General features: G+C 44.7%; 1 protein-coding gene across 13 annotated transcripts in view; it reads left to right on the top strand.

Moving 5' to 3' along the window:
- LOC120384471 (neural-cadherin-like) overlaps positions 1-17618 on the top strand; it is a 137619-nt gene that overhangs the window by 77798 nt on the left and 42203 nt on the right. For all 13 annotated transcript variants that reach the window (XR_005588898.1, XM_039503237.1, XM_039503236.1 and 10 more), the window contains 5 exons: positions 4221-4393; positions 5393-5561; positions 6444-6614; positions 8759-8931; positions 16900-17067. Coding sequence is in view for 12 of the 13 variants with exons in the window: in XM_039503237.1 (XP_039359171.1) it covers positions 4221-4393; positions 5393-5561; positions 6444-6614; positions 8759-8931; positions 16900-17067 (854 nt within the window). In the remaining variant the exon portion in view is untranslated. The remainder of the gene's footprint in view (positions 1-4220; positions 4394-5392; positions 5562-6443; positions 6615-8758; positions 8932-16899; positions 17068-17618) is intronic.

Here is a 17618-nt window from a genome sequence, read left to right as displayed (position 1 = left end):
TACAATTCTGATGCTGTACCCTGATCAGATCCATAGCTTATATGGCTGTTTTCCCTTGTATGTGCTTACATGCTGTCAGAGGAAAAACTCAGTTCTCGCTTTCTGTTTGGGTGCAGCAAAATCAAATACTTTATTCTTTCTCTAGTAATTACAATAGAGGGAGGGAGTGTCCTAGGAAACAGGGTCGCCCCAGTCCCGGACAGGTCTCCCTCAATTGGTAAACAATTACAGCAAGCCTTTATACTTTTGTTACAGACAATAACTAGCAATCGTACAGACCGTAAAGAGAAACAATTGCATTTTGTTTATACATAAGCCTGTCTGCTATCTTATTTGTCTCACTACTAGAAAAAGCAAGCCTGCATATTTGGTTATCAGTTGCAAGGTCGTAATAACTTTTCACACAGTTTATTCTCTGCCTCACACTATCTTCGCTTCTACAAATCTCACGTCATTAGGGTCACAGTTAGCCTAACTCATGCTAACTAACTGACATGCATTAAGATCCCTTCAAATCCTTGTTAATTCTTTCCCTGCTTCCACAATGCCATCACCACAAACGTCAGTGGGTACCATCTGTTATATTTTGGGTTAGTTAATATGAGGTCACATTTTCCTGCAGGCTGCATTAAGCTCTTATTGTGCATTATTAGATTGTATTTGCTCTTTATAAAGGGTGTGTTCGAGTCCAGTTCACCCTGAGGAATCACACTGTAGGAGGCCCCGCTATCCAGCTGAAATTGCACGTGGCATTTCCTTTTTACTACTGATGCATGCACGGAAGTTGCTATTGTCCCTTGTTGCTTTCCTGAACCTAATATGCTCTCAGAGTCAAGAAGAGAGTCATGGTGTCACCACTACTGTCTGGTATGCCATTCCCCTTTTGTACAAATCTGACTGAATCCTTCTGAGACTTCCTGTGCTCTTGCATGCCTTGCTAAAATGGTTCAACTTGCCCCATTTCTTGCAATGCTCTCCTAGTACATGGCACTTCTCCCTGTTTACCCGCTCGTGCTGTTTCCCACAACAAATGCTTCTTGCTATGGGTGTGGTACCTTGGCCGCTTGTTTTCCTTTGCTGTTGTCTCCCTGCATGTACTGATGGGGTTGTAGTGTCTCCTAGGACTTTCATTCTTTATCTTGAAGCTTCTGCTGCATGCCCCATGTCTAAGCATCTGTCTAATAAGAGATTGCCTTCCCAGAGCAGATGCTCTGCAGGTGGTGATTCCAAGTGCCACAGACTATCCTGTCCTGAATGAGTGAGTCTGTCAAGTAACCAAAATTGCCTGTAGCAACCAATGTGCATAAACCTGTCATTGGCATGGATGCATGTCCTCTGGAATAGTGATTGAAGCATGAATGGACATATGAATCTTTAGCGTATCTGGCACGTAAATATCTTGCGACGCCAGCTACTACAACAGTGCCATGCAAACACCTGTTCTCACTTTCAGATGACATTGTAAACAAGAAGTGGGCAGCATTATCTCCTGCAAATATAAACAAACTTGTTTGTATGAGCAGTTGGCTGAACAAGAAGTAGGACTGAGCCTAGGTGCCGACTTCCCTCTTTCCCATGCGTGCTAGACCTCCCCCTTCCCACGGCCCCACCCCCACTCCACCCCTTCCATGAGGCCCCGCGCCATTCCCACCCCTTCCCCAAGGTCCCCTCCCTGCCCCTATTCAAACTCCTTCACATAATCCCCGCCCCGGCCCTGCCTCTCCCCTGCCTCCTCCCCTGAGTGTGCCATGTTCCCGTTCCTCCCTCTCCCTCCTGGAGCATGCTAACACTGCCAAACAGCTGTTTGCCAGCAGCCGGGCAGGAAGTGCTGGGAGATAGGGAGAGGGGCAGGGACACAGCACGTTCAGGGGAGGAGGAGTTATTGCAGTGCAATTAGTTTTTGTACATAATTCTACATTTGTAAGTTCAACTTCCATGATAAAGAGATTGCACTACATTATTTACATTAGGTGAATTGAAAAATACTATTTCTTTTGTTTTTTACTAGGCAAATATTTGTAATCACAAACAATAATATAAAGTGAGCACTGCACACTTTGTATTCTGTGTGGTAACTGAAATCAATATATTTGAAAATGTAGAAAACATCCAAAATATTTAAATAAATGGTATTCCATTATTCTTTAACAGTGCGATTAATCACAATTAATTATTTTAATCACTTGACAGCCCTAATTTAACCTGATTTAACTGCTATCAGAATGTGACCCTGAGTCTTTGCAAACTGTGAGCTCTGTCAGCTGAGCACAGGGAAGTGAGCTGTCACAGATCCTTCCTTCTGTTCATTTCACTGTCATAGGGTTTCACTTAGCATGAAAGTTTAATTTCAATGCAAATAGTGTTTTTGCAATATTAATGTTACAGTTCTGAACATATTTCAGACTTAATAGAAATGTTCCAAAAAGATATGCCATGGAACATACTGCAGGAAATTGCTGCAAATCTGGGGATTGAACCCATCCCAACTTCAGATAGGAGTTGCAGGCTCTTAGGGACAGAATTTAAAGGTATTTAGGCTCCTGAAGATGCAGAGGCATCTAGTGCAATTTTCAAAAGCACTTAACTCCCATTGATTTCAGTCGGAGTTAGGCACCCATGTGTTTCTGAAAATCCAAGTGACTATCTGCATCTTTACGTGCCTAAATACCTTCAAAAAATTTTCCCTTAGCACCTCAGGCCCAGTAGGTACATGTGTGAGAATATGTAGTGACTGCTTCCAGATTAGTGCTCTATTGTCTCTGGAAGTTAATCTAGGTGCGACAGCTTTCTTCAGTAATATATTTTGGTTTGGGTTAGTTTGATGAAATCAAACAGATTTATGCACTAGCCTACAGCGATTTAATTTAAGAGTTAATGTCAAAGAAATAGTCATACCCTATTGTTACAGAAGTGCCAAGGTGAAGCTGAGCTATGTGTCAAAAATAAATGCTGAAGCAAAGACGAGACATTTGCAAGCAAAGTGAGTGACGCTGATCCTGTGACAATTTCTATTATGCCAGATAAATAATAGACATGACTGATGGATTTTGGTGCAAAAGAGTGGCAGCTGCTCACTGTACTTTCTCAGATTGGTGCAGTCTGATGTGCTTATATAATGGACCCTTCATATCTCTTACTCTGGCAGTCCCTTTGTGCCCTGCCTGACAGGTGATGCCACTGTGGGGATGTAGGGAGGAGCCGGCCATTTTGGTGGTGTTTAACGTGAGAATGCAGTAAATACACAATAACTACATTCATTGAAATAAATCCATATGAAAATAAGTAGTGCTATGGTATAGAAAGTAGCATACATTGTATTACATGTATAGTAATAAGTTCTATTGTCCCCATGTGGACAAATCCTGCCCCAGCCTCCACAGCTGCAGTGCAACCTCAGCAATCTCACTGTATAATAGGGTATCTGTGTGTCAGAATATGGGGGGCAGCTCCTCTGGTTCTCCCTGCCTTGTTTGTGAGGGGTGCATAAGGACCCACAGAGGCTATTCCAGACATTGTACTGGACTAGCCTCCATGGAGTGGCTCCACAGATGCTCTGTGGCCTTTTGGGGTCAGCCTCTTCCTACTGCATATCTACCCAGTGCCTGGCCTAGCTACCTGGGCTGGAAGTGACTTTAGGATTTGCCCTAAGGTACAGTACTGTTACCTGGTTGCAAAACGAAGACAGACCTAGCCTGTGGGTATTTGCAGCTGCCTTAGACACAGCAGTAGGCTATTCTATTATTAATTGGGGGATTTGAATATGGAAGCTGGCTCAGACTTCTGGGTTTCACTGGCAGAAATAATTTCACTCTAGGGAAAAAAAACGTCACTATCCCTCTAGCCAGAGTTAGGAGACTGGCAATTACAGTTTAAAGTTTAAAATTACAATTTAGAAACGGATTGAGGTAAATTGGTATAACCTCACCTCCACTTCCACCCCCAATGGTCCAAATCCATTTAAGTCAACGAGAGTCTTTCTGTTGATGTCAATGGGTTTGGATCAAGCTCCTCGCATGGATGATATTAAATTAGATTAAGAATGTGTGTACATGTAGTTGCACCTGTTTAACTAAAATCACACCTTTAGTTAAATCAGTGCCACTTTGTGTGTAAATCAGACATAAGTGATGGTTGTTCATGCTAGTGGTGCGGGAATAATAATTCTCAAATAGGAGAAAAACAAGAAAGACAAACAAAATCTATTGTCACTGATCTTCCAGGATTAATTCGACTTCGCTCGAGCCCACTTCCTAAGCTTCAGGGGACAGAGTACATACTTAATGTCACAGCTACTGATGATAATGCCTCTGGTGGGCCTCACTCTCTCACTAGTACAGCACTGGTCATCGTGGGAATTGATGATGTCAACAATAACAAACCTATATTTCAGAAGGTAAATACATTAGGTCATGTGTGTTATAACGTCAAATGATAAGGATTTAGTGAATAAGGGTTTAGTGGGTTCAGTATGTCGTATGTGAAGAGGTGCAGGCACAACTCCTAACCTTTTACTAAACAAAAATTGTCCTGTATGTAAAATGAATAGTTGTTTATATGCCACGAGCCTTATCTCCAGCCCAGATAGGTAATATCTTATGTACAGTAGACTTGCTATAATAATCAAATATGCTTCTATAAAGTATGCAGACTTCTTCCTTAATTGATTGGGAATTTGAGTCTAGATTTATGTTGAAGGACAGAGATTGAAAAGATTTTATCTTAAACTGTATTTTTAATTGAGTATCTATGTATTTTATTTCATTATTAATTTGTGTTATATCTATTGTTACATCCTTCAATATCTCTATTAAATACTGAATATAAACAATTTAATGTAGATGTTTTGTTCATATGAGAGACTGCAGTATAAACTGACATTGCTTTTTCAGGAATGCTGATTAACTTTATTTGCTAAAACATTATGAGCTTGGTACTGCGCTCAGATATATGGGTGGACATCATTGCATATTTTGCATTGTCAGCTATTTTTCCTGTTGTCATTAAGGATCAGGTGCAGTTAGTGTTCACCTATTCTTGGCAAAGCAATCTTGTATTGAAAGCTTTTCTTAAAAAAAAAATTGACATTGCATTGCATTAAAATTGCAGCAGGGTGCAGATTCTATATAAGGCATTAATTATCAGAGAAAAAGACACTTAAAATTAGAAGCATATATGACAGCAGCAACTTTGTCTAAATATTTTGCTTGCTTGCAAGAAATAGGGCCACTAAGCATCTCCATATAGCTTAAAAATAACAAAGTAAAAAGAGAAGTTATGGATTATTCAAGATATATTCAGAAACAATAAATGTGCATATCTCAGAATGTCTGAATAGTTTATTTATGTTAATTTAAGTAAAATGGCATGTAAAATGTTTGAGTATTTTCCCTAGTGTCAATATTATCGGGAACATGCTTCTGTGTTGGAGAACCAGCCTTCAGGAACATTTGTACTGCAGGTTGAGGCAACTGATGCTGATGAAGGAGCCAATGGGAGAGTGAAATATGGCATGATGCATAGAGATGGTGCCTTACCAGCATTTAGTATTCATCCTGATACAGGTAAAACAAATCTCAGAACCTTTTGGCCTACAGTCTGATCTTATTTACACTGGTGTAAATCAAGAGTAACTCTGTTGAAGTCAGTGTAGTTACACCAGTGTGATACTGGTTTGAGTAACATGAGACTCAAACCATTTGTTATATTCAAATAAAAATATAAATATAGTGTGAACAAATCTTCCTCTGCTTTTACTTCGATAACTCTTCTGAACTTAACTAGAATTTGTTTTCTTCGAAGTATAGAAGTACTTCTTCAGTGTGATATGTTTATTTTTAATTTGTAAATAGATTTTAATTTTTTTAAAATGTGCTTTATCTGAAAATCAATTTATAAAATATGAATGACATATCTGAAGGGTGGTTTCAAAAGTCTCTTTCAAAGAACAAAGACATTCTAGAAATACCTCCCCCCCACAAATGTTCAGTATTTTGTAGCAGAAAACGTACTTAGCAAATTCATATTTTCCAGTATGTAAATCCAGGTGGGGATTCCAGGGGTGCAAAACACACAAAATGTGCCAGATTCTGCAAACACTTAAAAATTGGATTCATTTTGCACAATTCCTCCCATTCAGAATTCTCTTGGTGCTTACATCCATTTTCTAAATTAGGGCCCCGATGTCGCAAAGATTTAGGTGTGCAAACTTAGGTAAATGAGTAGTGCTACTGAAATTCTTAAGACTTTGCAGGATTGGGCTCTGTAATTCAACATGCAGTTTACACCAATTCACTGATGAATTTTTTTGCCCATTACATTGTAGCTCAAAATGTTCTTTTCTACCACTTGACAGTTAAAAAGAAAAAAAAGTTCCAAATGGCTTCAAAGAAAAAAAAAGTCTTTAGTAAAATACATAATATTAAAACTCTTTAATCTGTTTTCAGGAGTCTTGACAACTCTTCAGAGATTTGATCGAGAAAACCAAAGGGAATATCCTATTACTGTGACTGCAACAGACCAGGCTGCAGAACCTCTCATTGGAATCTGTCAGATAAATGTTGTCATCCTGGATCAAAATGACAATGATCCTAGATTTGAAAACACCCACTATGAATGTAATTGAGAGTCATTGGATAGAGTTTCAGTACCCTGAGTGTGAGCTTACCTGATGTCTAAGATTTTTGTTTTGGTTTCCCTGCCCTACACCTACTCTTGTGTATTATTGGCAAAATTACTGTGCAACTACAGTCAGACTGGTGCATTTAATGTTATACAGTGCACATGGTGGTATCAGACACAATCCTGACCCAGAGTCCTCCTTGAGTATTGTTACGTGTTAAAATCCTGCAAGTGATTACATGTATGAGTAACTCTACTCAGCTGTGTAGTCCAAGTGTCTATAGACTACTCAGGTCTGTAAAGTTAATAATGTGCATAGGTGTTTGCAAGGTCAGACCTTACTATTACTTCATGTAGTTTTCCAGTTAACATGTTTTGGTAGCATGCTTCATTTTTACCATTTGAGTTTCATCCATTTAAGTTTCCTTAGGGTTTTAAATTTTTGTTGTTGTTGTTCACTTTGTTCATGGATCTAAATTTTATTATTTAAAAAAAATTAACAGTTTTTTGGGGAAAAAAGACATTTTGCAGCTAATTAGTAATTAAAGATATTGTCAGTTTGATTGAAAACTGGCTACCGTATATATGCAGGAGCATTTTCAATAACTTTAAAAAAAAATTCATATCCATTTTAGCATAAGATACATACTACAGATTGGCATGAAAATTTACAAAATATAACGTCAAAAATCTATGCAATTATGCATGCATAATTGTCAGTGCCATAAAGGAGATTCTATGCACCTGTGGAGAAGATCTCCAAATATTGCTTATGTTTTAGTCCATTGAATCAATAGATCATAATGTTGTGGTCTATTGAATAAATAATGCATATTTTAAAAAATCATCTAAAGCCATAATTATAAGATAATGCTTCAGTCTATCAGATTTAAGCATTTTGTAATTATTAGATATTAAATACTGAATTAAACTCACAAACAGGGGTGGCTCTATGTTTTTTGCCGCCCCAACCACGGCAGTCAGGGAGCCTTCGGCGGCATTTCTGCGGGAGGTCCGCTGGTCACATGGATTCGGCGGCGGTTCTGTGGGTGATCTGCTGGTCCTGCGCCTTTGGCGTACCCGCCGCCGAATTGCCGTCCCAGGCACGCGCTTCCTGCGCTGGTGCCTGGAGCTGCCCCTGCTCACAAAGCAAAGACATTTGGAGGTATGTCTGAAACTATATCTCTGATCCACCACTTTGCTGAGTGTTGCAGGTTTTTCAAACAATGCTTGATTTTACCCACAGTACTATATTATTGGGGTCTTTTCTTGCCAACTGATATATATAACTCTCATTAAGACTAATGGGAATTATCTGGCAGTTTCCTGAAAGACTGGAGTCCTTTTTATGCTGGAAAATAAACACACAACAGGTTTCAGACTCAACTCTGGATTTTCATGGATTTTAAGTTTGGCAGATCCTCTTGTGCTCACAGGAATTCACACCCTTTTGAGTTAATTGTCTTTCTGCCTGTTTGATAATTCAAATGCAGTTTTTTTCTGGTTTCATACAGTATATTACAATACCATTTAAATATATGTACAGTATCATTCATTCATAAATAGTATGTATTCAATCACAATAAAAAGTTTAAGAAGGTTTTAAAGAAAATTGACTGAATATCTCAGAAGAATAGAGTTCCAGCCATATTTGGTAGCACAAGTTAAAATGTGATCCCGAGCTCTTCCTTTTGTGGGGAAGGAAGGGAGTTCTCAGTGCCATGTATTTTTAAAATTCTTAAAAGAAAACAAACCAAATTATCGACGTTGATAACTGGGCAAAACAACAGTTAAATAGTTTACTAATTGTTCCCGTAAGTCTAGTCTCATGAATAGCAATCATCGATAATTCTCTTTTGATTTGGTTTTCTCTTAACTAGTCGCATGAGAAACAATTAGTTAACAATTCCATGTACTTAATTGTTGTTTCTCTCCATTATCAATTTTGATAATTTGATTTCCCCACAATCGATAGCAGCAGTTCTTCAGAACACCCAATTTGATTCCGATGGTACAGCTACAAAGTAGATAAAGTGTAACGCTCATTTGTTTTTCCTTAAGTATTAATGTTTCTTAAAGAATTGCTCATATTGCTACTGTGAGTTAAGGGTTAGTTTCAAATCTACTTTCCTTCTGCCAGATTTCCTGAGAGAAGACACAAAAGTTGGGACTAGTTTTCTTCGTGTTGCAGCCCATGATGATGATTATGGTTCAAATGCTGCCATAACGTTCTCCATAGCAAATGAAGAACCAGCATATTTCCAAGTGAATCCTAGTACAGGCTGGGTGTATGTCAACCAACCCATACCTCAGGTACAGTGCGCACTTCCCTCTGAGCCTGGCTAGTTCTGCAGCCTGGTGGGAATGGACAGGGTCAAGGCCATGTCCCCACCTCCACCCTGACCGTTGTACCTGCCTTCTATACAGAGCTACAGATTTGGGGGAGAGGCGCCTGTGCCTTTCCTCTTCTTTGCTCATGCATGCAAGGGGTCTGAAGTTCGTTTGTTGCTGTTGTGAACCCCTTACTGTAATGTGCCTTATACACTCTGCAGTACATACTCAGTTGTCTCTCATGGATATTCCATCTGGAAGATGAAAGCACTGTGGACAAAATTTTCAAACCTGGATGCCTAAACTTTGGTACTTTACCCATGTCTAAGCACCTAAATAAAAAGCCCTAACTCCAGTCAGAGTAAAAAAAAAAAAAGAAGAGGGTTTAGATGCCTAAGTTTGAAAATATTGGCTATTTCTTTTAAATTTAACCGTTGTGAGGCTGGCACACAGAATTTGGATGCAGGTACATTTCATTTTTTTAAAATTTTCTTATTGTTTCTGAGTGCCCCCACAGGTCTCAATAGCAGAGCTGCATAGGCTAGGACACATGCTTATGAAACATGCCAAGCAATTAGCTGGGGCAAGCAGCAGAACTTTCCCATCTTCTTGCATCTTAGTGGGAGCTGAATATACACCACTGTGAAATGAACATTAAAGAAGAACCTTTTCTTGATAATGTTTAAGCTTCTTTTGGGAAAAAAATTAATTGTATTTTGAATGTATCAAATTGTACAGCACAACTTGGAATTACATGGTTGAGCTTTTTCTAATGTACAGTAGGGGATTATTAGATTAATTAAATCATTGCTGCCCTTTGACTCTACTTTCTTAACAGGGTACTGTCAAGATATAATACTACCCAATGACTGTACTAACAGTAGTATCTTTATTTAGTATGCACTCTGTGGGCCAGATTATCCCTCTCTGAGGCAGTAATGCTCTGGGCACCTGAGTGGCATTGCTGATCTGGTGGCATATGGGCAGTTTAGTGTCTTGGTTCTAACATCACCTCACTTAGAGGTGCCCCTTCTGGAGCCATTATTGCCGCCAGCTGGGCTAATGGACCCCCTTGCACTCCTCAGTGTCTGCAGCTAAATTAGGGCTGTCCTCCAAATTGGTGAGCTGGGATGGGGAAGGGCTCCTGTTCTGCAAAGCACACCTGTGCTAGAGGAGCCATAGTTTGTCGTTAGATGTTTTGACTGTCTGTTCAATTCAAATAGTTCTATGCTAATATGCATAGCAAGATGACAATTATGTCCTACTCAGTAGTAACTATCAGTAGGACTCCTGCCTCAAATTAGTTTTTTTTAATGTAAATTGTTATAATAGTCTGACATCTTTAGTAGTTTTTGAAAGTAACTAAGAGAGTTATAAGGGCTAGAAATGAATTTTTTACTTTCCAGCTGAAGCAGTTCAGGTGTATAATTTATAGTCACAGCAGAACTCAGAGGGGGAAAGTAGTGGTTTGATGAAGAGTCCAGAGGACCAGATCTTCACAGGATGTAAATCAGAATAGCTACATTGATTTACAACAGCTGAGGATATGGCCTTTCTCTTGAATGAATGTGTTCTGATAAGCATAGAGCTATTGCTGTTGTAGTTATGTCAAAAGAGGACTCTTACTGTGCATCAGTGGAAGATGAAAGAAATGGGGAGCCACACTGGTGCATTATGACTCAGTGTGATGTCTGGTGGGTTGTAGGTGTGAAAAGATGTGGATAATAGCTTCACAAATATTCACATACACACAAACGTGTATGTGTATAAAAGTATATACTCAGCATGTACAGTTTTGTGCATGTACACACATGGTACAGTGCATTAACTATACAGGTACTGTGTGCATACCATGTACTTGTATGTTGTTTTCTGCAAAGAAACAATTTTTTTAAAATGGTGCATTGTTCAATGAGTCTTAGACTGTCATACTAAGCTTTCTAAGGCTTACATTCTTCGAGTGATTGCTCATGTGTATTCCACAATAGGTGTGCGCGCTTGCCACGTGCACCAGTGCCGGAAGTTGTTCCCCTAGCAGTACTCATAGGGGAGCGCCTCTAGCGACCCCTAGAATGGCACCTCCTTGGCTGCGCTCTCCCCCCACCTCAGTTCCTTCTTGCCGCCAGTGAAGGTTCTTCGGAAGTGCTCCAGCTTTGCTGCAGCTCTCCTCCAGAACTCTTGTTCGTTCAGTGTAGTAGTACTTGTAGTTAGTAGTTTAGTTTAGTTAGTTTAGTGCGCCTGGGCTGGGGCATGCCCCACGCCCTGAGTTTTAAGTCATGTGACACTTGTAAGCGACCAGTGCCAGTGGGTGATCCATATGCAGACTGTTTACGCTGTTTGGGTGAAACCCATCTCAGCGATTGCAGCAAGATTGGCAAGTCGTTCAAGCCTTGGACTGAGAGAGAGAGAGACATTAGGCTCTGGGTGATCCTGATGGAGTCGGCATTGGTGCGTGGTGACCCTCCGGTGCCATCTGCCAGTTGGCACCACTCCCCATCTGCGGGGCATGCCAAGAAGGCTAAGAAGAGTCCTTCACCACCGCGGCACTGAAGCAAGACTGGGGGAGAGGCTAGGCCCGTGTTGGGCAGTCCTCGATCCCCATTGGCCTCTAGGCCTCCGATTCAGGTTGAGCGGAGAAGCCCGGCCCATTTGGAGCAGGCTTCCCCAGATGTCCGGATGCCCTCCACACCAGAGGCTCTGCAAGCGGCCCAGGATGTTAAATCCATGCTGGTACAAGGAGCACTGCCAATGTTGGCCCCGCGGTCCAGATGCAAGCTGTTGCTGGGATCTCCGCAGTCGCCCCCGACTCGGTACCAGTCATGGTCGAGGGAATGTTTCCGACACCGTTCACCGCTCAGCAACCATCCCGTGCATAGTCCACGCAGGTCACCGTTGACGCCCACCAGGTTTTCTGGCTGGGTTCCGACTGACAGGGACTCCAGGCACCACTCTGCCTCGAGGAGCGGACACCAATGGGACCGAAGCAGACACCACCGACGATCCTCGTCCCCGAGGGGCTATCGTAGCCAGTCAGAACACGAACGTCAACGCCATTCCCGTTCATCGTCTTGCTCCAGGACCCCTCCAGGGCACTGCTCCCACAGTCCCGGGCGTTGATTGCTAGTGCCTCGCCATTGTGGATCCGTCCACCGGAGCCGATTGCAGCGCAGCTGCTGCCAGTGGTACCGTTCCTCCATGTCGGGATCACGGTCTCGTGGTCAGCACAGCTCCCAGCACCACCGCCCCTCCTGGTCTGGGGACAGTGGCAGGTCGTATGTCAGCCCAGCCTCCCATTGTAGTCGTCCATAGATGGGTCAGCCAGGCCAAACAGCCTGCTCTGCCGGTGCCACAGCAGGTGCAGTGGCACTGGGCTCCATAGCCGGCACAGTGGTACCAGTGAGCACCTGGTGGGGCTCGCTCGGTGGCCGGAGCCTTGGAACGGTTGTCGGGCCTCCCTCTCCCAACCTCCGAGGAAGGAGTTGGTGGGACGTGCATCTTCGGCGCCGTGCCTAGAGAGCAACCAGGTGGTGGATCCTCCGGTGCTGGTAAACACGCAAAGTACTGCGCTCACTTTTGTGCCCTCCCCTGATGAGGTGATTATGGCTCCTCCTCCCTCCATCTTGCAGGAGGACTCTAAAGCCCACTAGGAACTATTGAAAAGGGTAGCATCAAACCTCAACCTTCGGGCAGAGGACGTGGAGGAGCCCTTGGACTCCCTTTTTAACATCCTGTCCACCTCGGTACTGGGCAAGGTGGCCTTGCCACTCCATGAAGAGGTGGGAAAAATTTCAAATGCCTTGTGGTAAACCCCGGACTCATTGGCCCCCATCTCTAAGAGAGCAGAATGCAAGTACTTTGTGCCTGCCAAGGGACATGAATACCTATACACCCACCCTGCCCCTAACTCCCTGGTAGTCAAGTCGGTCAACCACAGGGAGCAACAGGGCCAACTAGCCCCTACTCCGAAAAATAAAGACTCAAGGAGGCTGGATTCATTTGGGAGAAAAATTTATTCGTCCTCGAGCTTCCAGTTACGGGTGGTGAACCATCAGGCTCTCCTGGGCTGGTATGAGTTCAATCTGTGGGGCTCTCTTCCAAAGTTCGAGGACTCCCTCCAGGAGCGTGACAGGAAGGAGTTCAAAACTCAGGTGAAGGAGGGTACAGCGGCTGCCAGGGAAACCCTGTAGGCAGCATCAGATGCAGCAGACATGGCCGCACGGTCCATGGCCTCTGCAGTGTCCATGAGAAGGGCGTCGTGGCTCCTGCTGTCTGGGCTGTTCAGTGAGGCGCAGAACTCCTTGCAGGACCTCCCGTTTGATGGCAAAGCTCTGTTTTGCAGAACAGACGGACATAAAACTACATGGCCTGAAAGACTCCCGCACTACGCTTAAGACTCTTGGCCTCTATATTCCGGCTCCGGCTAGACCTAAGTTTAAGCCACAGTAGGCTCCCACCCAGGCCACCCACTCTAAATACCGTCCCCCTTATAAAAAGTTGCGGGACTGTACAAAACGCCCGCCGAGGCAGTCTCGGCCTGCTCCCCCAGCCTGGGCCCTCCAAGGGCAAATAGGCAGGGAAATAACAGTTTTGACAGGAGGCCTGGGGGCAACCTACCAGTTCACATCAGGGATCTACCCACAATAAAGTTTCCCTTCTCCAACCGGTTGTGTGCTTTTCTCCCGGAGTGGTCGCGGCTGACCTTGGACCGATGGATCCTCAGCACCATCTCCCAGGGCTATACCCTCCAGTTTACCTCTACCCCTCCCAACCACCCTCTGCCCCCGTCCCTCCTGGGGGACCCCTCTCATGAGGCTCTGCTGGAGCAGGAGGTGGGGCGGCTCCTTGGCCTAGGAGTGGTGGAAGTGGTGCCAGTGGAGTTCAAACGCAAGGGGTACTACTCTCGCTATTTCCTTATCCCGAAAGCCAAAGTGGGGCTCAGGCCCCTCCTGGACCTGAAAGGCCTGAATCGGTACATGGTGAAGCTCAAGTTCCGTATGGTCTCCCTGGCCTCCATCATCCCCTCCCTGGATCCCAGGGACTGGTACCCCACTCTTGATCTGCAGGACGCGTACTTCCACATCCATATATATGAGGGGCATAGGTGCTTCCTCCATTTCATGGTTGGACAGGAACACTACCAATTTACGGTCCTCCCATTTGGCCTGTCCACTGTCTCCAGGGTATTTACAAAGTGTATGTCTGTGGTGGCGGCCTACCTCAGGCACAGTGAGGTCCAGATCTTCCCCTGTCTGGACGACTGGCTAGTCAAGGGCAGCTCCCAGTTGCAGGTGCGGGATCACCTGGTGCTCCTTCTGTCCATGTGCGCCATCCTGGGCCTATTGGTAAATGATACCAAGTCCACATTAGTCCTGGTACAGCACATAGGGTTTATCGGGGCAGTCCTGGACGCCGCGTTGGCCAGAGCGTCCCTCCCACCGGACAGGTTTGAGACCCTGAAAAGGCTCATCAACACAATCACAAGGTTTCTAGTGACAACAGCCAGAGCATATCTCCAGTTCTTGGGTCACATGTCAGCATGCACATATGTGGTTCGCCATGCCAGACTTAGGATGAGGACCCTCCAGCTCTGGCTGGCCTCGGTGTTCTCCCAGGCCAGAGACAAGGTCCTCACTGTGCCTGAGCCGGTGACGGCCTCACTACAATGGTGGTCCTCCGCGGGGGTCCTGTTCAGAGGCAGGCCCCTGTCAATGGAACTGGTGTCCGATGCATTGGACCTGGGGTGGGGAGCCCAGGTGGGAGACGTTCAGACCCAAGGTCTGTGGTCTGCAAAGGACCTGGCCTTCCATGTAAATGTCGAGCTCAGGGCAGTCTGGCTGGTGTGCGTTGCGTTCCGCTCGCACCGGAAGGGCAGCATGGTCAGGGTTCTCATGGACAACAAGTCCTTGATGTTTTACATCAACAGGCAAGGCGGGGCCTGATCCTCTGCCCTCTGCCTGGAAGCCCTCAAGCTGTGGGACTTCTGTATAGCCTACAACATTTGCTTACAGGCCTACCACCTACCGGGCACTTGGAACTCGCGGGCAGATTGCTTGAGCAGGGATTTCTCCTCTCATGCACAGACTTTTCCAAGAGTGGGGAACTCCCCAGGTGGACCTGTTCGCAACTCGGCAGAACCGTCAATGTCCCCAGTTCTGCTCCAGAGGGGTGCTGGGACGGGGCGCTATCTCCAATGCCTTCCTCCTGTCCTGGTCGGGCCAGTTTCTCAATGCCTTCCCCCCAATTCCTGCTGATTGGCAAAGTCTGGAAAAGATAAAGACAGTAAGGGTCTGGTCCTCCTGATTGCCCCGGCATGGCCCAGGCAGCATTGGTATGGGACCCTCACAAGCCTGGAGGTTGCCTCACCGTGGCCATTACCGTCCCACCCAACCTGCTCACCCCAACCTAGCAGCACTCCACCTCATGGCGTGACTGCTCAGTGGTTAGGCCGGGAGTAAAGGACATACTCGGAAGGGGTTCAGCGCATCCTCTTGGAAAGCAGGCAATCCTCCACGCACCGAGCCTACTTGGCAAAGTGGTCTTAGTTTTCCCAGTGGGCGGCTGAGCGGGGCTTTTCCCCCGTGGCTGCCCCGATCGAGCTCATTTTGGACTACCTCCTTCACCTTAGAGCTCAGGGTCTGGCATCCTCATCCGTCAAGGTGCACTTGGTGGCCATATCGACCTTCCACCCACCGGTGCAGGAGCACATGGTATTCTCCAATGACATGACATGACATGACATGACATGACTGGGTGATTCCTTAAGGTGTTGGATCGTCTCTTCCTGTACAGTAGGCCCCCAGTCCTGCAGTGGGACCTGAATTTGGTGCTGGCCCAGTTGACAGGTCCCCCGTTTGAGTCGCTAGCTATGTGCTCCTGGTCGCATCTCTTGTGGAAGGTAGCCTTCCTGGTGGCGATCACGTCAGCTAGATGAGTCTCGGAACTCAGGGCCCTGACCTCTGAGCCCCTGTACATGGTGTTCCATAAGGATAAGGTCCAGCTCCGCCCACATCCTTCGTTCCTCCCAAAGGTGGTCTCTGCCTACCACATGGGTCAGGACATTTTCCTGCTGGTCATCTGCCCCAAGCCCCATGCGTCCAGTGAGGAGCGCCGCCTCCACGCGCTGGATGTGAGATGGGCTCTGGCCTTTTACCTGGAATGGACTAAGCCATTCAGGAAGTCTTCGCAGCTGTTCATCTCCTCGGCTGAACGCATGAGGGGTCGGCTGATCTCCACCCAGCAGCTCTCCAACTGGATCACCTCATGCATCGGTACCTGTTATGACCTGGTGGGAATCCCTCTGCCACTGATTTTAAGGACACACTCGACTAGGGCACAATCCTTGTCTGCTGCCTTTTTAGCCCACGTCCCCATTCAGGACACCTGCAGCGCTGCCACATGGTCTTCAGTTCACACTTGCACTATGCAATCGTCTCCCAAACCAGGGAGGACACTGGGTTTGGCAGGGCGGTTCTCCGTCCTGAGAATTTGTGACTTTCTACTCACCTCCAACAGATATAACTTAGAATCACCTATTGTAGAATATACATGAGCAATCACTCGAAGAAGAAAAAACAGTTACCTTTTCTGTAACTGGTGTTCTTCGAGATGTGTTGCTCCTGTCTATTCCATATCCCGCACTCCTTCCCCTCTGTCGGAGTTGTCCAGCAAGCAGGAACTGAGGGTGGGGGGAGCGCACAGCACTCCTTATACTGCACCATGGAGGCGCCACTCTAGGGGCTCTCCCCTATGGGTACTGCTAGGGGAAAATCTTCCGACACCGGTGCATGTGGCCAGCATGCACACTTATTGTGAAATAGACATGAGCAACACATCTCGAAGAAAACCATTTACGGAAAAGGTAACTGTCCTTTTTTTGAAGGGGAAATAATTAACAAACTCAAACCCTGATCAGAAAACCCAGTAATGAAATAATGTATTTTTTTCACTCAGAGGTCATTTACAACTCAAGAGATTATTGCTACAGATGGAGGAAACAGGAGCAGTAAGGTTGAGCTGGCTGTAACAATTACTAGTGCAAAAAATCAGCCCCCACAGTGGGAAAGAGACAGTTATGAAGTTGTCATTCCAGAGAATACCACACGAGATACTCACATTGTGGTAAGTTGTTTTTATAGATTGTGAATTAGTTATGCAATTAGTTATGCACACTCAGAATTTTTAACCAAAGATGCATACCAGGAAATGCATCTTTGGTTAAAAATTGTTAATAGTTTTTATAATCCTAAAGAGTGAAAAGTCTACTGATCTGCTGTCACTTTAATTTCTGAGAATGTTTAAAATAATGGGCCGGCCCTTGCTCTCGTTTATATCTATGCAACCTCCACTTGACTTCAGTATATTTGGACAGATGTGAGAACAGAACTCAGCTTAGTATTAGTAAATAAAAACTCCTATTTAAATGTTTCTTTAAATATGAGATTCTGTCTCATCATGACTTTAATTGCTCTTTTTTTGAATTTTGTGATTTTTATCTAATAGGATTATAGGGCCGACAATGTATATTCTTATATTGATGGCCTCATTCTGTTTGGTTGCACAGAACCAGAAACTAACACAACTTTGTCAAATAATTGTAAAATATGTTATATATAAAAAGTGACCAAATGTCCCGATTTTATAGGGCTTTGTCTTATACAGGCCCCTATTAC

The sequence above is a fragment of the Mauremys reevesii genome, linkage group 16, assembly GCF_016161935.1.
Source record: "Mauremys reevesii isolate NIE-2019 linkage group 16, ASM1616193v1, whole genome shotgun sequence".
Lineage (NCBI taxonomy): Eukaryota > Metazoa > Chordata > Testudines > Geoemydidae > Mauremys > Mauremys reevesii.
This window is presented reverse-complemented; position numbering and strand designations above follow the sequence as displayed.